General features: G+C 37.3%; 1 protein-coding gene across 1 annotated transcript; it reads left to right on the plus strand.

The window, feature by feature from the left end:
- The first annotated feature begins 1,413 nt into the window (after nt 1–1,413).
- On the plus strand, nt 1,414–13,604 carry RhoGAP5A (Rho GTPase activating protein at 5A). Its single transcript, XM_089644875.1, has 8 exons — nt 1,414–1,594; nt 2,720–2,921; nt 6,390–6,614; nt 6,885–7,165; nt 8,312–8,572; nt 9,442–9,573; nt 11,081–11,186; nt 11,741–13,604. The coding sequence occupies exons 1-8, from the start codon at nt 1,543–1,545 to the stop codon at nt 11,901–11,903; spliced, it is 1,422 nt and encodes a 473-aa protein (XP_089501001.1). The 5' UTR covers nt 1,414–1,542; the 3' UTR covers nt 11,904–13,604.
- The last annotated feature ends 3,501 nt before the right edge of the window (nt 13,605–17,105 follow it).

Consider the following 17,105-nt stretch of genomic DNA (forward strand, 5'->3'; position numbering starts at 1 on the left):
CCAAAATTTTCTTTTCTTATTAGTAACAGTTGATAAATACTATATTGAACAAGCAATAATTATTGTACATTGTTGTATTTTTTATGGTCAAATGGATACTTTAAAGTTTCATAGAGCAACAATGTTGAGAACGAATAATAGTTGCATTGAAATTGAAAATTCAGATAGAAAATAATAGTATTAAAAAAAGGACCATATTAGAGCTTAAATTTATATTTTACAAAGAGGAAATACTCCTGGAATGGATATATACAATATTATGATGTTGCTTACAAGTACAAGTACAGGTTACAGCAAAACAGACAGTGCAGTTTTGAAGGGCCATTAAAAAACGGCACAACTTACAGAAATGGGGTTTATTTTATTTTATTCGGTACATCATTCCATTTTATGCATGACTTCAAGAAAGAATTCAGAAAAATGATGGACCCCAGTAGTGATACATTGATAAAGGCGATTTCTAAAGTTTTCGGCCGCATTTGGCACATCTCAACAGGTATAGTGGCGATTTCCTCCCGAATTCGATACTTGAGTTCTTCTAATGTGTGAGGCCGATGTTTAAAAACATTTTCCTTCGGGTAGCCCATGGAGGTAAGAAGTCTTACCTCTATAGGTTAGCCCTCCAGGAAGAAGTTGCAAATGCTCAAATCATCTGAATGCGCGGGTCACCCGACGTCACCCATCAGAGAGACTAGGCACGCAGGGACCATCCATGGACCATCTGACGCAATTTCATCATTGAAACTCTAGCGGTATGGGCCGTAGTACCATCCTGTTGAAACCGGATGTCTCCCAGATCTGTTTTCTTCCAATTGAAGTTCAAAAAATTTTTCCATCATGGAAACGTAACGTTGAGCGTTGACAGTCATGGATTGTCCATTATCCACAAAAAAATAAGGCCTAATCACCCTTAATTTGGAAATTACACACCACACGGTCACTTTTGGGGAGTGAAGAGGTCTCTCGTGAAGTTGCCTTGGGATAAATTACGGTGAGGGACGGTATCACGATTAAAGATTGAAGTGCAGCCGGAAGGCCCTCCGGGTAGCGAAGAAAGAACGGCCACTTTCAAGAAACGTGCGGACGGCGAAGCCCTGATGTTGTCCGAATCAAACCATGGTAACGATAACGACTGAAAACGCCACGACACAATAAGACCCCTCCTGGGTTCCTATCTCCACCACACAGCATGTACCTTCAAAATTGCACTGTCTGTTTTACTGCAACCTGTTTTTGATTTTTTTTAAAATTCTTTTATATACAAATCTATCGAAAACAGAAATGTGACATCTTACCCCGTCTTTGACCAACTATTAAAAGTTAGGTAAGTACTTGAACAATAAGCTGTCAAAATTAATTTTGTCTTCTGGCCGGTAGTTGTTTACAAAAACTTTGACGTTTGGGTGACGTTTCGTAACATTTAATCTAGTTGTAAGGTTTCTTAGTAAAATATGACCGCAATTTAGTAAAATAAACATTCATAATGTGTTAAACATCTGCCCGGGTTCCGGATTATGTGAGCCGCGCATCGAAAACACCACAATGTCTTCTGAAATCGCGGAAACCAAGTCTAACAAGATGTGGAAACCTGAATGTGTGTAGTATTTTTTTCATTCATCCTAAATCCTTGTTCTGTTACCTTTTGTGAATATTTCAAAGTTGAATTGCATGACCATTCTAAATTGTTTGTGTCTTTGTTAGTTGTCTAAATGAAATCACCTGGTAAACAGAAAGACCTAATTACACTTTTCAGAATTTCGGTTTCTGGTATTCTGTTTTTATTGTCTTTTAGGTCATTTTTACACCATTTAACGCTATTTTTGTAAAGAATTGCGATAAATATTGGCTAACCTCCGCACTTTTAATACGCACAGATTACATTGTTTCAACAATTACGACAAGAAACAACTCAACAAATCATGTCGGGAGAGATGATAAAAGATGCATTAAAATTCCATTTTCATTCAAAGAAGTTCAAAATTTCCCTTATAAAATGATCTCTTTGCCGCCATTTTAGATTTTTTTAGTATGGATTTGAAGTTTGTGAAAGTCTGGTATTAACCTAAATTATTTAATTAACCCATTATTTTGTACATGTAAATAATTGTTTCTTGTAGTAATTATTTAAATAAAGTGTAATTTCCATAATCTCTGCCTAAAAGTTTGGCGCTTAGGTAAATAATTACCAGATTAGCAATGTTCAGTGCTTGTAGCTAATTAAAAAAAATTTTTAAACAAAGAAATATTGTTATTTACCTTAACTAATCTAAAATAAGGCAGAAATATATTATTTGCACATCCCATTCCCACAAGAGAAACAGAGAGTTAAGCCAGACAAGTTCGGGGACTGAAACCATTGAGAACAGTACAAATACTTTAGACCTTCTCAAACAGATTCATCATATTACTATCATCACTGCTAGAATCCTCAGAGTCCTGGCCATTTCTGGTCTCTCTACCTCTCCGGTTCCTTATGTCCAAAGATGCAGAATTGGCCTTCACACCTTCCAAACATCATGTTTAGGTCTCTGTAAGATTGTCTTCAATTCTGCTACACATTCTGCCCATTGCAGCTGTCCCGGTTTCATAAATCGACAGTCCTTCAAACATCTTGAATAGCTCATTTTGTACTCTGTCTGCCAGACACCATTTTCTTGTTTTGTCTCCAAAGATCATCCTCTAAAAATGATTATTACCCCATCCATTATTTGTTTGCCAGTGTACAAGATTCAGCTGGAAGCTCCCACGGCGAAGATAATCCGCTGCAGTCACGAGTTGGAGCGGCCGCTGTTCTTCGGAGCGGAGTACCACGGAATCCTGTCGCACAAGGAAGCCGCCTTCATCCTGGACGAGGAGCAGAACGGATCCTATCTCGTGAGGAAGGGCTCGGAGCTTAATGACTTCTTCACGCTGTCTTGGAGGTAAGATGGAATACGGCGAAGTCTTATGGTTCCACAGTCTGACTTCCCAGGTATTGGAGCCTTCCCACCAGAGTGGGACAATGCCACCATGGATGATTCGGTTTTTCTTCATCCTCTCTACATATTATCTTGCAGCTCTTGGTGCTTTCTATTCCCGACAGCTGTATGTGTCCCGTGAGATGGCAGTGTCCTGAAGTATTTATTTTATGTTCATGGTTTGCTTTTATTATGTAAAATCAATGTGTGTTTTGCTTTCAAGGGTTCGTTATGAGCAGAGGCGGCTCATGACTGAAATTGCAAGCAGTGCATTTCACTTTCAAAATGTACCTAGCATGTAATATATCGTCGCATTAATTCGTAGACTGCGTAACTCCAAATTTTTCGAAAATACGTTTTTAATGCCATCTGGTGTTAAAATTAGACCCGCATCGACTAGTAAAACTCGAAAATTTAAAAAAAAATTAACCTTTTAGATAAACACAAATTAGGAAACTGCGTAAAATTATGGTGCCATTTTTACTCGCGAATACTTCGTAACTCCTTAATTCAGTATTGGCCGGTGAGCCGTGCACGCTTGTTGTGTTTTTGACTGAGGAAATTTATTTACGGTGTAATAGTTTTACCGTGAAATTAACTGAGATAAGTTGATTAATCAATTTTGAACATTTTATAACCTTAATTTTAATTGTGAAGTCACGAATAGTGTTTTGTATCTGTAGTCTAAACTGACGTCTTCTGCACCGTGTGACGCTCTGCCGTAGCTCTCTTGTTTTATGTGCCTCTGCGGTTTCGTAAATACCTAATAGGTCCTTGTTCTGTGATTATCTCTTCTTCAAGGTCACCATCTCTTTGCAAGTGGATCTCTTCCTGATGCATATCCGGATCCGGTTCTTCACTGTCCTCTTCAAACAAACACAAAATATTTACGGTGGAACGTGCGACAATTCCATCTCGTCTCTCCTCAGACACAGTCCGTTCTCTGTCAGGCATCTTCCGCGGGTCAAGCACATGTCTTGGTATGCCATCTACTTCGATGTTGTTGACTGAAGTAAGTCCTGTCACCCTTCCATGCACGATGTGCATCTCCCATCTACTGGTTTAACCGCAAGAAGATCGCCCACTTAGAGCTCAGTCAATACTTCCTCTTCTATATTCACTTGCGCAGAAGGGTGTCTCCACGAGTGTGAAGTGTGAACTATACTAGACAGCGCAATACCTCGATCATCCTGACTTTTTGCAGCCAAAGATTGTACCGAAACACTGCCTGCAGGGGATCGCTTCCACTTCTGGCTGCAGTTCTCTTTATTGTTTGATGATGTCGTTCAACTATACCGTTTCCAGCTGGTCGGTATGCCGCGCAAAATCTTTGACGAACATTCCATCTCTTACACTTATCTGTAACACTGTAGGAACAAAATGCAGTACCATTGTCCATGAGAACTACTTTGGGCGGGCCTCTTTCCCGAAACACTTCTTCCAAATGTCTGATAATCGAAGCTGCATTATCTGACTCGATTTCCCGCCACACGGCAAATCTACTTGGACCGCAATCGATAAATGTGAGTAAACATTTCCTACCGAAATGAGTAACATCAACTGCCAAGCGACTCCAGGTTGTCACAACATTAAGATTACCCGCTTCATAGGATGATGGTGGAGGGTCAATTGTCTTGCATTGTACGCAGGAACGCACGCATCTAACGACGTCCTTTCTTCTCGCCTCGGGATCGACCAGCCGGGCAAGATGAAGCGTTCACTTTACTCCAAAGTGATGCTGAGCATGAAGAGTTTCTACGCTTAAAGCACATGTTTGCTCACCAGTTCCACTTTCAAGTCTCTCCCACCTATCTTCACACTCTGAGGAGTCTCTTTCACAACGTTTCCTGTCATGGCTACTCTTTGCCCGGGTCTTGCAAACCCTAGTAAGTACATCAGTTTTATTTCTACAGGACAACAAGGGTGATCGACAATGTCAGATCAAATTCTTCTACAATCTCCTTCATCAACTCCAAGCGTCACTTAACGATCATCTCTGACACGACTACTCCCGGTCAGTGTAGATCTCACCCAGCACAAAACCGTCGCCGAATCTGTAATGATCTCCAGAGTTTGAAGATTTCACTTGAGAGTCAGATTTAATCCCTTAAGGAAGGAAAAGTACCAGCATTTACAAGACTTAAAACAGACATTAGAAAAGGATTACCACTCCTTTAACGATAACCTTCCGCATCATTAAAATCATTAAAATGCATCTAAATAGACTGCCTCGACATACACATACATTGTTGTGTTTTATTTTGTAAATGTAAAATTCCTATCTCCCAAATTTTCCGCTAGGTTGTTCATAAAACTGTTCGCAGAAAAGTATGTATCTTTTGTAAAATGCGTATCTCCATTCTCGGTTTTTACGTAAACTTCCTAACTCCGATTTGAAATAGAAAGCCTTAACTTACAAAAGTTTAATGATTGAAAATAAATTTCCAAATATATTATATGTTCGAAACATAAATAAAAAGAATAAGCCGTTTTTCATTTTTTTTCACTACGAGGTTTTTTGTGCCTCCTGTAAAATTTTACATTTGGGAGTTACGCATTCTACGAATTAATGCGACGATATGTGTAGTAAATAAATTAATAGGAGTACTGCAATAATTCATTAATTCCATCAAGTTACATTTGTAAAATAATTGAATAAATAATACTGCTCCGTCAGCGTTCGCAATCATCTCGAGAGTAAAGGACACACAATTCATCGCTGAAAATCTCGCTTTAAATTCACCGCGCACAAGTGCCAATGTGTGAATGTTATAGCGCTAGCATTGTAAATTAGTATTCCTAAACGAATCCCTTCCAGATGCATTGGATTACGCATGATCAAAGTTGTGCAAAATTCACTTGCCTTCAAAGCGCTTCGTACATGTGTCGATAGTGTCCGGGATTAGTTATATATCTGCACTGCTCCAACACATGATTTGCCGTTAGGAGCGTAATCTGTCTTGCTCATGTAACCGTTTCGCGGCGAGCAGAGCTATCTCGATACCGCCCGGTGCTGCTGATATTCTATCGGAATATGCACAATCTATTTGCGCTTGCGTGGGAGTCTTATTCTAAAAGATAGCTCAAATAATGACCTGATGGGAATTATGACTGGATCGTACTTTCGTATGTCGATTACTGGGGCACAGGTGTCATTGTAAGTTATGTGAAGACTGAAGACAAGCAGTGCAATGCACAAACGCCCATACCAAGGAATCGCCTCTGGTTAGGAGTATGTCTCACAACCATTAGATCAGTAAATAAGATCAGTGTATTTTGGTTTTGTATATGAACAGTTTATTTATTTTGCTCAGTATTTTTGAGCAGTCCCTTACAGGTATGGAGGGATCTGTTTCCAGTCAGTAGTCTTTTATTCCTTACGTGACTGAGTCATTACCGACACTCCGTAATAACACTGTTGTGTGTTCCCAGATTCAATGACAAGGTGAACCACTACAAGCTGTACTACGATGGGCGCTACTACGTGAAGGACAAGCGTTATGAATCTATGCGCGAATTAGTTGCAGACGGTTTAGTGGCGCTGCACATGGAACTGCATGCAGGTCACATCACGCAGCGCATGCACGCAAAAGCGGCGTATCTGGATAGTCCGTATGTCACGCTGAATAGGAGAAAATTGAAGGCGCTGTCTGATAGGTGAGATATTTTTTTATTGTTAATTTTTTTGCTAATTCTATACACTTTGCTAATTCTTATACATTTTGATCATTCATATACATTTTGTTAATTCTTAAATACTTTGGTCAATCTAATTTCTTTATATTCTTATTATTTTTCATAATGCTTGTAGATATATTCTTTTTGAAATTTTTATTACTTCGATTATCTTCAATAATCGATTATCGCTGTCTAATATTTTCAACCGCTGCTCAATTACATCTCTAATGCATATTCCTTTACTTTCAGAGTAAACGATAAGAGCTTTGATGGTTCGGAAGACGGCTATTTCATTAACGGCTCTGTGCCACTGCCACCTCTGGACAAGTCGGTGGAAACCATCAGCCACGACCTCGCCCACAGTGACCTGGGGGGCCGGGGAGAGGCTACGACGCCGAGTAGTGCAGCACTGGTGGAGAAATTCACCAAAGAACACAATTTCAAGTTGCACACGTTCAAGGGACTTAACTGGTGTGAATTCTGCGCCAATTTTCTGTGGGGATTCACTGCTCAGGGAGTTAAGTGCGAAGGTAAATCAATTTTTAAATTGCGTAAAATATTATCAGTTTTTGTTATCCAAAACATTTTTTTATGTAAATAGATTATATTTAGCCAGGATATCGCTAAGTTGTTATCTAAAACGGGATTAATGAATTTCGCCTTGTGTAAACATTTTTATGGAGAATTGACTGTTATATGTAGTCACATCAAAATAACAATAATCTTTGTAGAAATGAATGGAAAAAAACAGAAATAGCCTTTTTTCCTGATATTGCCTTGTGCCCGTAATAGGGGTAGAGGAAGAAAAAGACTATTGATATCTGTGCACTAAACATATATGAAATAATTTCTAACTAACTAATCATCACTCCGTTTGGCATCCTGAAGGGGTAGGCAGAGAGGACGGACCGCCAAAGAACAAGTAATTTCAAGTATTGGAAAACTTTACAATGATTCTGCTGCTGAGAGCTCTATTGCAACCTCTCCCTCATAATCACTCGAGCGATGGGGTTTTTACAAAATAAATGCTTTAAACAATGGAGATTTCCGAGCATCAATTTTGCATTCGGCAGTGCTCATCCAAAATATCATACTTCTGAATATTAATATGGAATCATGTAAACTGGTTACTGTGGTTTCAAGCCAATGGTACTTAGATCAATATTGAATATTACTATTTATTTATGTTGTCTATGATCTACTGGAAATGTCTATAGTCACAGACACTTAAAATCATATTAATAATGCAATTAAACCCTCATTTAGCCGCCTTGAGGCGGACTTTGCGTGAACGGTAATTTCGGTCACATATCCACCTTTGATCGAGAGGTTCCCTTAATATTCAGAGACAATACAATAGTAGTGTGCCAACTGCCACACGCAACAGTTGTGTCTGCCACGCTGTTTGCGCCACCACCGGCGCTTTATTGTTACCGCACGTGTAGGTAGTGCAGTGAGTGAAGCGGATACCAAATTAAGTGGGCCTCCAACTACAAACTATGCCGCTATTTAAGGGGCCGAAGACCGATAGGTCTCCCGGCCAAGGGGAATCGGTCACATATAATAATAATCAAGCATTACATAGGATCACACTGTTTGGGATTATTTGTTCAGTGATCGCAGAATTGTCTGTGATTCATAATATTACTATAAATCGATCTATCCACGCATTCCAGACTGCGGTTTCACGGCACACTCGAAATGCTCGGCCCATGTGCCTGCGCACTGTGCCCCCGCGCTTCAGCGTCTGCGGGGTGTGTTTGGGCTGGACCTGACCACTCTGCTGGGCGGAGGGTCAGGGCCCGACGTCCGGCTGCCCTTCGTGGTGCGGCGGTGCGTGACAGAGATAGAGCGGCGCGGCATGGAGCAGGAGGGCATCTACAGGATTTCGGGCTTTGCGGACGAGATTGAGGCGCTCAAGATGGCGCTGGATAAAGGTATGATTGGTATAACTTGTAACAGATAAAACATCTTCCCGTAGTTTGTTTTTGACAATAAATCACTTACACACGTAATGGACATAATGTCAACTCAAAGCTACCGTTATACATACTGGAGGGAAGATCTCTATGGGCAGAGCAAGAGAGACAAAAAGGCAAAGTAATATCTTCTCCAAGCGTCTTAATTAATCGGCCAGGTAAATGTACCAAAAATTTTAACAAAACGAATACACGTTTCAAATATTATAGAATTATAATTTTTTTTATTTCTTTTTATGTGACACCTCACAAGAGCGTCCCTGCCTGTGCAGTGTACAGACAGGGGAACTATGTCACCACCCGGTTGGGCGGCGTTGTGAGGCGGAATAAGGTAGGGGCTGTAGGAAGGGATTTGTTAATGCGGGCCTTGAAGAGGCTCGGATTATAGGAGGAAGGAAAAACAGGTGCCGGTAGCTCGTTCCACATACGAGCCGACTTACACAAAAACGAGTCGTAAAAACGGCCCGTTCTCATGAAGCCAACGTCAACCGCATCTATGCATTAGAGAAGGCAATCGGTCTGTTAACAACGGATTGTCAATCAGACGGATCGCTCTCCTTTGCACAGATTCAAGCAGGTTTATTAAGTATTTTGGGGCACCAGCCCAAAGGTAATTTTTTTAATAATAAAAATATAATAGAATTATATTTAGGTATCTACCTTATCGCTTGTCTGGACAATCAGTTCTAATTTTGAAAATGACTTAAATTCAAATTAATTTGAGTTAATTATGCAGAAATATTTCACATCACGCACAATATCACAGACAACCGAACTTAGTATGTTTGATATCTGAAATAAATCTTAAACTGGCCTTTACTTTGCAGATGGAGAAGCTGCTAATTTAGAAGAGTACAGTAATATCAATGTGGTGGCGGGATGCCTGAAGCTCTATTTGCGGCTGCTTCCTCTTCCCCTTCTCACACACCAGCTTCACCCCAAACTAGTGGCAGCCACATGCAAGTAGCCATTAATATTCTTTATACTACAGTTCAATTCATAATGGAAACATTATTTGAAATGGCTTTAGACGTGCTGAGCAGTGGCCCAGACACCCGGCCTCCCAGAATGGACACCGATGTTGCAACTGACATAGTAACTTTTGACTACAATTAGATCAAGACAGCCAATCAACATTGCGTTCTCTGTCTCTTTTCACTGCCGGACATTTTACATCGCCATTCCATTTGAATTTGAATTTGTAATGAGACTGAATTGCTGTATTTGAAATTTAACACATTGTTTGCGGGACACACTTAAATGGTAGATATTTTGTATGAAAGTCATAATATTTCTTGACTGAAAATAATTTGTAACACCCGAATGGAGGCAGAAGCGATAAAGGAGAACGTCTTGAACCAAAGAATATCGCTATAAGACTGAACAAATTTAAAGATAAAAATGAAATGTTACCGCTGTTTATGTGACCACAAATTTTTTGCATACTGTTGGTAGAGAGTGGGAGACGCTTTAAAGACTGTTTTGTATTTTCATGCTATTAGACGGCGGGAAATGCCAAAACGTGTTGTTACTCTGTAAAATAAAAATTAGGATCCAGATCTCGTGAGACGTGTTCCAGGTAGCTACTCGAAGTGTAGCGCCCTTCGTGGCAGCCAGAACACAATCACCAGGAACAAGATTACATGGAGATGAATGACGGACTTGCCGAACGTCACAGCGGTGCTGCCAAGGTCTGTTATCTATGTGAGGATACTGTGTCAGCACTTAATTAGCAGCAGACACATACCTGGACGGATGACGAACCTCATGCTGGCACTGTTGGTGGACGCGGTGCAGTCTTTCGCTGCAGCAGCTGGTCCAGTTTCTTCACCACCTAAGATTCTTGCTGCAGAGTCTCCATCTTCTATCTTCGTGTCGTCTATTCCTGTACTTCATTTTATTTAACTTAATTTCACTTTATTTTTGTAATATTTATATTTTTTGTAATACCTGTATCAACTGTAAAGCACCCCTGAGGTGATATTTCAAATTAAAAATTGTCTAATAAATAAATAAATGCCAGACAATTTGTAGAGTTATTCAGACTGTGGTCATAAAACATGCGCTTGTGGTTATATAAACAGCGGTAATATTTCGTTTTTATCTTTACATTTGTTCAGTGTTGTAGCAATATTCTTTGGTTCAAGAGGTTCTCTATTACCCCTTGTGTCTCCATTTTCTGTTACAAATTATTTATGTTCAAAAAATATTACGAATTTCATACAAAATATCTATCAATGTGAAAGGTAATTTTGTGCGTGAATTCGATAAAATTGCCCGCTTTACGGAGTGGATTGATAAAAAACCACCTGCAAAATTGTGTTAAGTATGGTTAGACTTTTAGATCGCATTTCTTCTGTTTTTATTTATTCTATGCCTGAAGCCATACTAGAAAGAGAGATTATGATAGAAATCTCAGCGACAAGACCATAATATGTACTAATGAAATGAATTGAATTGTTGCAGATTTAAAAACTCCCGCAGAGCAGATATCAACTCTGAGAGAAGTTTTGACAGAGTTACCCCCAGCGCATTATAACACGCTACAGTACATGATCCAGCATTTGCACAGGTTAGCGTTACATTCATAGGGAGGTAGTTTGGGTGTACAGTTGATTCTGCTTAATTGGGACACATTGGTCTATAGCAAGGCTGCCCAACCCCAGGCCCGCGAACGAATTATAAGTGGCCCGCGTGAACCATTTTCAAAAAACCCGCCAATCCGCCAATTTGAAAAAGTATCGCTATTTGGGCTACTCAGACCGAGAATCAGCGACGAAAAAATCTAACCTGTTGAACTTACTTTTTATACAAAAATACACCGGTTTTGATATAGTATTTTTTTCCTTTTTTTCCTCAGCGAAGTTCCGTAACAACCCCCCCCCCCCATGGATTTCAAATATTTGGTGGGGAGTACTCATTTTGAATTTTTTTTTTGTGAGGAATTATGTTTTATAGAAATTCTCTAACAACCCCATTGACAGAATGACGTAAGTGAAGAAATGCACTTAAAAAAGTTATACTAATGATCACTCAATTTATATTATCATAAAGTTCACACATAACATATGTTGCTGTTTCCCCTAGTTGATTAGTTAGTATTTAACGCTATAATATTAATTCCAGGGTTTCCCTTCTCTCCAACATAAACAAGATGCCCCCGCACAACCTGAGCACCGTGTTTGCTCCAACCCTGATGGCCGTGCCCGCGCACTGCACCGACCTGACACAGGAGATCCACGTGCTGGAACTGCTCATCACACATGCAGCCAGGATCTTCGGGACGTGAGGGTACAACCATTTCTTCACCGTTTTCATCGGACACTTTTAGCCGTGACGAAATGTATTTGGATTTAATTATGGGTCCTCTTTCAATCCCTCCCTCTATTCCCTTTCCGTTAATTCCACTTTTTCATTCTTTTCACCATTTTCTATAGTTGTGATGAAATGTATCTGAATTTAATTGTGAGTCCTTCACTCTCTTCTCTGATACAATTTCAGTCAATTCCATTTTGGGCACTTTGAGCCATGATGAAGTGTATCTGAATTTAATTGTGAGTCCTTCAATCCCTTCTCTGTTACACTTTTAGTCAATTCCACTTTGGCCACTTTTAGCCATGATGAAATGTAGCTGAATTTAACAGTGAGTCCTTCAATCCCTTTTCTGATGCAATTTCAGTCAATTCTATTTTGAGCACTTTTAGCCATGATGAAGTGTATCTGAATTTAATTGTGAGTCCTTCAATCCCTTCTCTGTTACACTTTAAGTCAATTCCACTTTGGTCACTTTTAGCCATGGTGAAATGTATCTGAATTTAACTGTGGGTCCTTCTTCCATTCCCTCTCTCAATTCCCTTTCCATTGATTGATTCCCATTTGTTCCTTTCATCTCTTCCTTTGTCTTCTCAAGCAACATTCTCTAACATTGGGAATGCAACAAATTAATAATAATGGTTCCGGCCCGTGGAACTCTTTTGTAGCATGCATATTTTAAGTATGTACAGACGTGTTGACTTGCGCATTTATTATTTTCCGGAGCTCATTTGCTTTTGTGAGTCACTTATTATTTAGGTGACCAATTACTCAAATTTTCGCAAGCAATAGGTGATGGGAAAATTCTTTGGTGCTTATTTAAACAGCTCGCAATATTTTCAATCGAATTTTAACTAAGAAAAAAATTCGAAATAATTTTTTTCTGAATTTGACCTAACCTAACCAATTAATTATTCAAATTGCGCCTCACATTTTTAATAAGATTACCCATTATTTTTATGGTTTTAAAATATATTTTTAGAATTAAGCTGCCTAGTAAAAAGACATACTTTACATAAATATGATTATTGATACCATTCTTGAATTTAATAATTACAGTGAAACTCTCTTATAAGGTTTTCCAAGGGACTGTAAAAAGAACAATACTATTTAAGCACGAAAACTCCTTGATGGCCAATGCTAAATTTTCACCGCGCGCCAGCTGATTCTATTTTAGTAATAACTTACTTGTTTTTTGCAAAATAATGGTTTTTTAAATGTTACCGTCTTACCAGATAATGTTTTTATATATTTATAAAAATAGTATATAATCTACCATTAGTAGTTTCCTCAATAACTAGTTTTTTCCAGAGAAATGATTTTTTAAATGTATCCTTAAGGATACGCTGGCGTTCAAGAGGTTAAGTGGGTTTCACTGTAATATATGAACATAACTCATTCAAAAACTGCTGTAACAAAAAGACAAACTGTTTAAACTTACTAAGAGTAGATTTAAGAATTCAAACGCACAAATTAAAATTACATAATAATATAAATTACAAATTAAAATAAGAAACTTTAGCTTTGTTTTCAGACAAGTTTATATGATATAAGCACTTATCTATGTAACTCAATGGCATATTTTTATGAAACTCTTCAAAGAAGTGGAAAATTATATGATAACCTAATATAATATGTAGGTTATAATAAATTAAAACGTACTTATAAAATAAAATAAAACTAGATAATATTGTATTTAGTCTTAAATATATTACGAATTATATTTTAGGTATCTTCAGTATTTTTACTAAGTCTAAAATGTTTACAAAAAACTGCAATATTTTGGATGTCGCAGTAATAAAATGATCTTATTTTTCGGCTTAAAAATCTTTCTAAAATGCACTGAATTTAGATTTTAATCTAGTAATAACTAAAAAAAAACTTCATTCATCCAGTTCACCCACTCTCTAGTCTTTATTTTCTTTCCATTTTTCATTAAATGTATTCTTATTAAGAAATTAATTTTAATATTATATTTAATTGAAATAAGATCATTACGAAGAATTTTGTGTAAAAGACATTGTACAACCTATGAAAGAAGAAGAATGAGAACACAGTGAAACCCTCTTATAAGGTTTTTCAAGGAACTGGAAAAAACTGCTTATGTGGGAAAACCCTTAAGCCATTCGTACACCGAGATACTTCTAAGCGACTCGAGTTTTGTATGCGTAGCTCGTGAGAATATGAGCCATACTATTTAGCTATCGTTCGCACACATCGCGACGCGTCGACAACAGGTTTGACTTCAGTTGCACGCCACTGACAGTGCTGGTAGCGCGCTACGCTAGTTGCACAACCATTTACTTCTCTTTTGACAGAAATGGTGTGAATATTAAATATACGGATTGATAATGTGGGAAAATATTCGGATTTGGATTTAGGATTTGGTGGAGAAGGTGTGGATTTGACGTCAATTTGACCTCATGTAGTTCCTTGGTGGCGTCAAATGCCCAGCGATTAATATTTATTTCTCTGTATGGGTGAACCCAAAATCTCCTTTTAGATCATTTTTTATCCACTGGAGCGTTCTCCTATATTTCAGCCTTGAGCGTGAATTCATATTAGTACCTACTTGGAGCAATATTAAATATTATGACTTCTGTATATTGTCTATCGCCTAGTTGATAAGCACTGTTATAAATTTAAATTCTAACATGTATTTTTTAGTATGTAAACACACGATCAATGATTTGTGAGAAAAAATATTTTAATAATTTCGATTCATGGAATGTCAATAACAAATAAGTCGGAAGAGATGAGAGACATCTTTTGTTAGAGTGTGAAACTACTAAGTAAGCTTTGTGATCAATCGAAAATTCCAACAAGCTGGAGCTTATGAAATAATTCCAATAAATGTTTTAAATTATCTCTTCAAATTGCCCACATTTTGGCCAGCGTGAGATTGCGGGCGTTTGCAAATTGGCCAAAATATGGCCAAATAAGGACCGGTGGTTATGCTTACAATAAAGATAAAAAAGAACAATATTGTCTTTATTGCTTCAGTCACTTGACATTGTAGTAACTCCACGGTTGCACGTGAAAAAATGATCAAGTTCAATATAATTCGGGTAGCGCTGTGTACGGAAACCAGATTAAAGAGTAGTATATCAGTAGGCGACTTGTGGTTGCATCGCAGTCAACTAGCGTGTCAGTAACTTTGTGTACAAAGGGTTTTACTGTATACAAATTAAAAAATATGTAAAACATTTTTTCATAGCAGTTTTCATGGGACCGAAAAACTCAATTTCTTAAGCATGAAGCTTCTTATGTGGGTTTACTGTATTAAAAAAGTTTTCAAAGCAATAGAAAGTACATATAATGAAGAAAGTAAAAAAGGAAAGCTTAGTTTATGAGAATGAAAGAGAAGTTAAGCTGATTGATGACGGAAGAAGAAGTTAGAATAGATGACCGGTCAGTGGCCGAGTTGACATTGCGTTTGGGTCCCACTTAGGCGTAGTGTGTTCAATTCCTCGGCTGGCTAAGTCCTCCATCATAACACAAGCAACATTTTCCGCTTAGTGTGGTGGTAGTAGGAGATTTTCAAATATTATCAGGTTATTCGTAACCCGGGAATGTTTGTCTTTCTTTTTAAAAAAAAAATTACGAAGAAGATAGCGGGAGTGAAACAAAATCAATTAGCTTATTTTACTTTACTAAATGTATAAACGCGAATGAAGCAAAATAAATTGACTTATTATCAAATGATCTTAATGTAATCAGTATAATTAATGCACTTAATATGTATTTTAATAATGTTTAAGTGTATTGTGATCAATAATTATTTTAGTTTAATCTTTTAAAGAATTATTTATATAACATTCCTGATTATTTAATATTACTTTTATAGAATAAGAACAACATTAAATACTAATTTGTCAGTATACAAAAACAAAATCCATTTGAAGAAAAAAAAAATTCTTTGTATCAAGATTTAATTTGTATTTGATTTAATAATTTTATTTTAATATTATGCTAAAACCTCCCTCACAATAAATATACAGTAGCATACAATAAGTAACCGTAGAAGTACAAATTTTATATTGTATTTTCATAAATATAATAGAATCTATGAAGTAACTACATATATCAAATTATCGATAGTATTTCAATGTACGGCCTGGCACTTATCTTTGCAGTCGGCCAAAAGAGGAAATAACGAAGTAACAAACTTTTTTGTTGATCCTCAGGCCTAAGGCATATGCCGTCAGAAGGTGTTTTGTGTATTTCCGCTATTAATATTTTTTATTGTATCTGAAAACTAAAAACTGTTTTTGAAAGATGTTGAAATAAGCTTTCAAATTTTATTGTTAGAAATACACATATGGTTTTTTAAATATTAAATTTTTTAATTCAAAAATTTTGAAATGCTCATTTTACGTTTTTGTAACTAAAATTACTGATAGTAAAAAATAAATAAAAACAGACACATTTTATTACACAAATGTATTTCAAACATTATTGTTTCATATAAAAATAATTTGTAAAAAAATCGAATTGTTTCAAAATGCGTTCGGACCCTTTGACAAGAAAATACCTTTTATGCTAAAAATCAACATAATTATACATTGTTTTTTTGATATTTAGCAAAAAATATTAATGATTTACTTTAAGCACTTTTTGTGAATTCATCAGAATCAGCAAATATTTCCAAAGCGAGTTTTGCATATCTTAACCACAGAAGATACCTCATATCTTCTGTGGTTAACTTCTGGATTTGAATATAAAGCGTGGTATTTTCTCTTTCTTACACCGTTTAGATCATATTTCTCACCATGACAGTAAGGGAGATGCATTGATTTCTATAAGACGACCATATGAGCTGTTCCTAACCTAACCTAACAGATTACCCCGATGGGTAATGTCATGGAAAGGATTTAGGTTAAATCAGTGGATTTTTTGTGTTTACATAAATCTATACTATCAATGTCACCTGCTGCAAAGTTAAGTGTGTCAAGCTGTAGCTTTTGTCACAGAACTTACAACATGATACCAATAGGAGTGCGTATCAAGTGATTTGCGAGGTTGCAGGTAGTGGCGTTGTGTGATGAAAAATTATTTTTTTTCTTTTAAAATTATTTTTCACTCCAAATAAGCCCGGTATTCGCTGGATAAAGTCTGTCAGGTACATGCTGAAACACCCTATACAGGGTGTCCGGGGGTAAAGTGCAGTAACTTCGTG

This window comes from Hesperophylax consimilis, chromosome 22 (genome assembly GCF_061612785.1).
Source record: "Hesperophylax consimilis isolate HC1 chromosome 22, BYU_Hcon_1.0, whole genome shotgun sequence".
In the NCBI taxonomy this organism is placed as follows: Eukaryota; Metazoa; Arthropoda; class Insecta; order Trichoptera; family Limnephilidae; genus Hesperophylax; species Hesperophylax consimilis.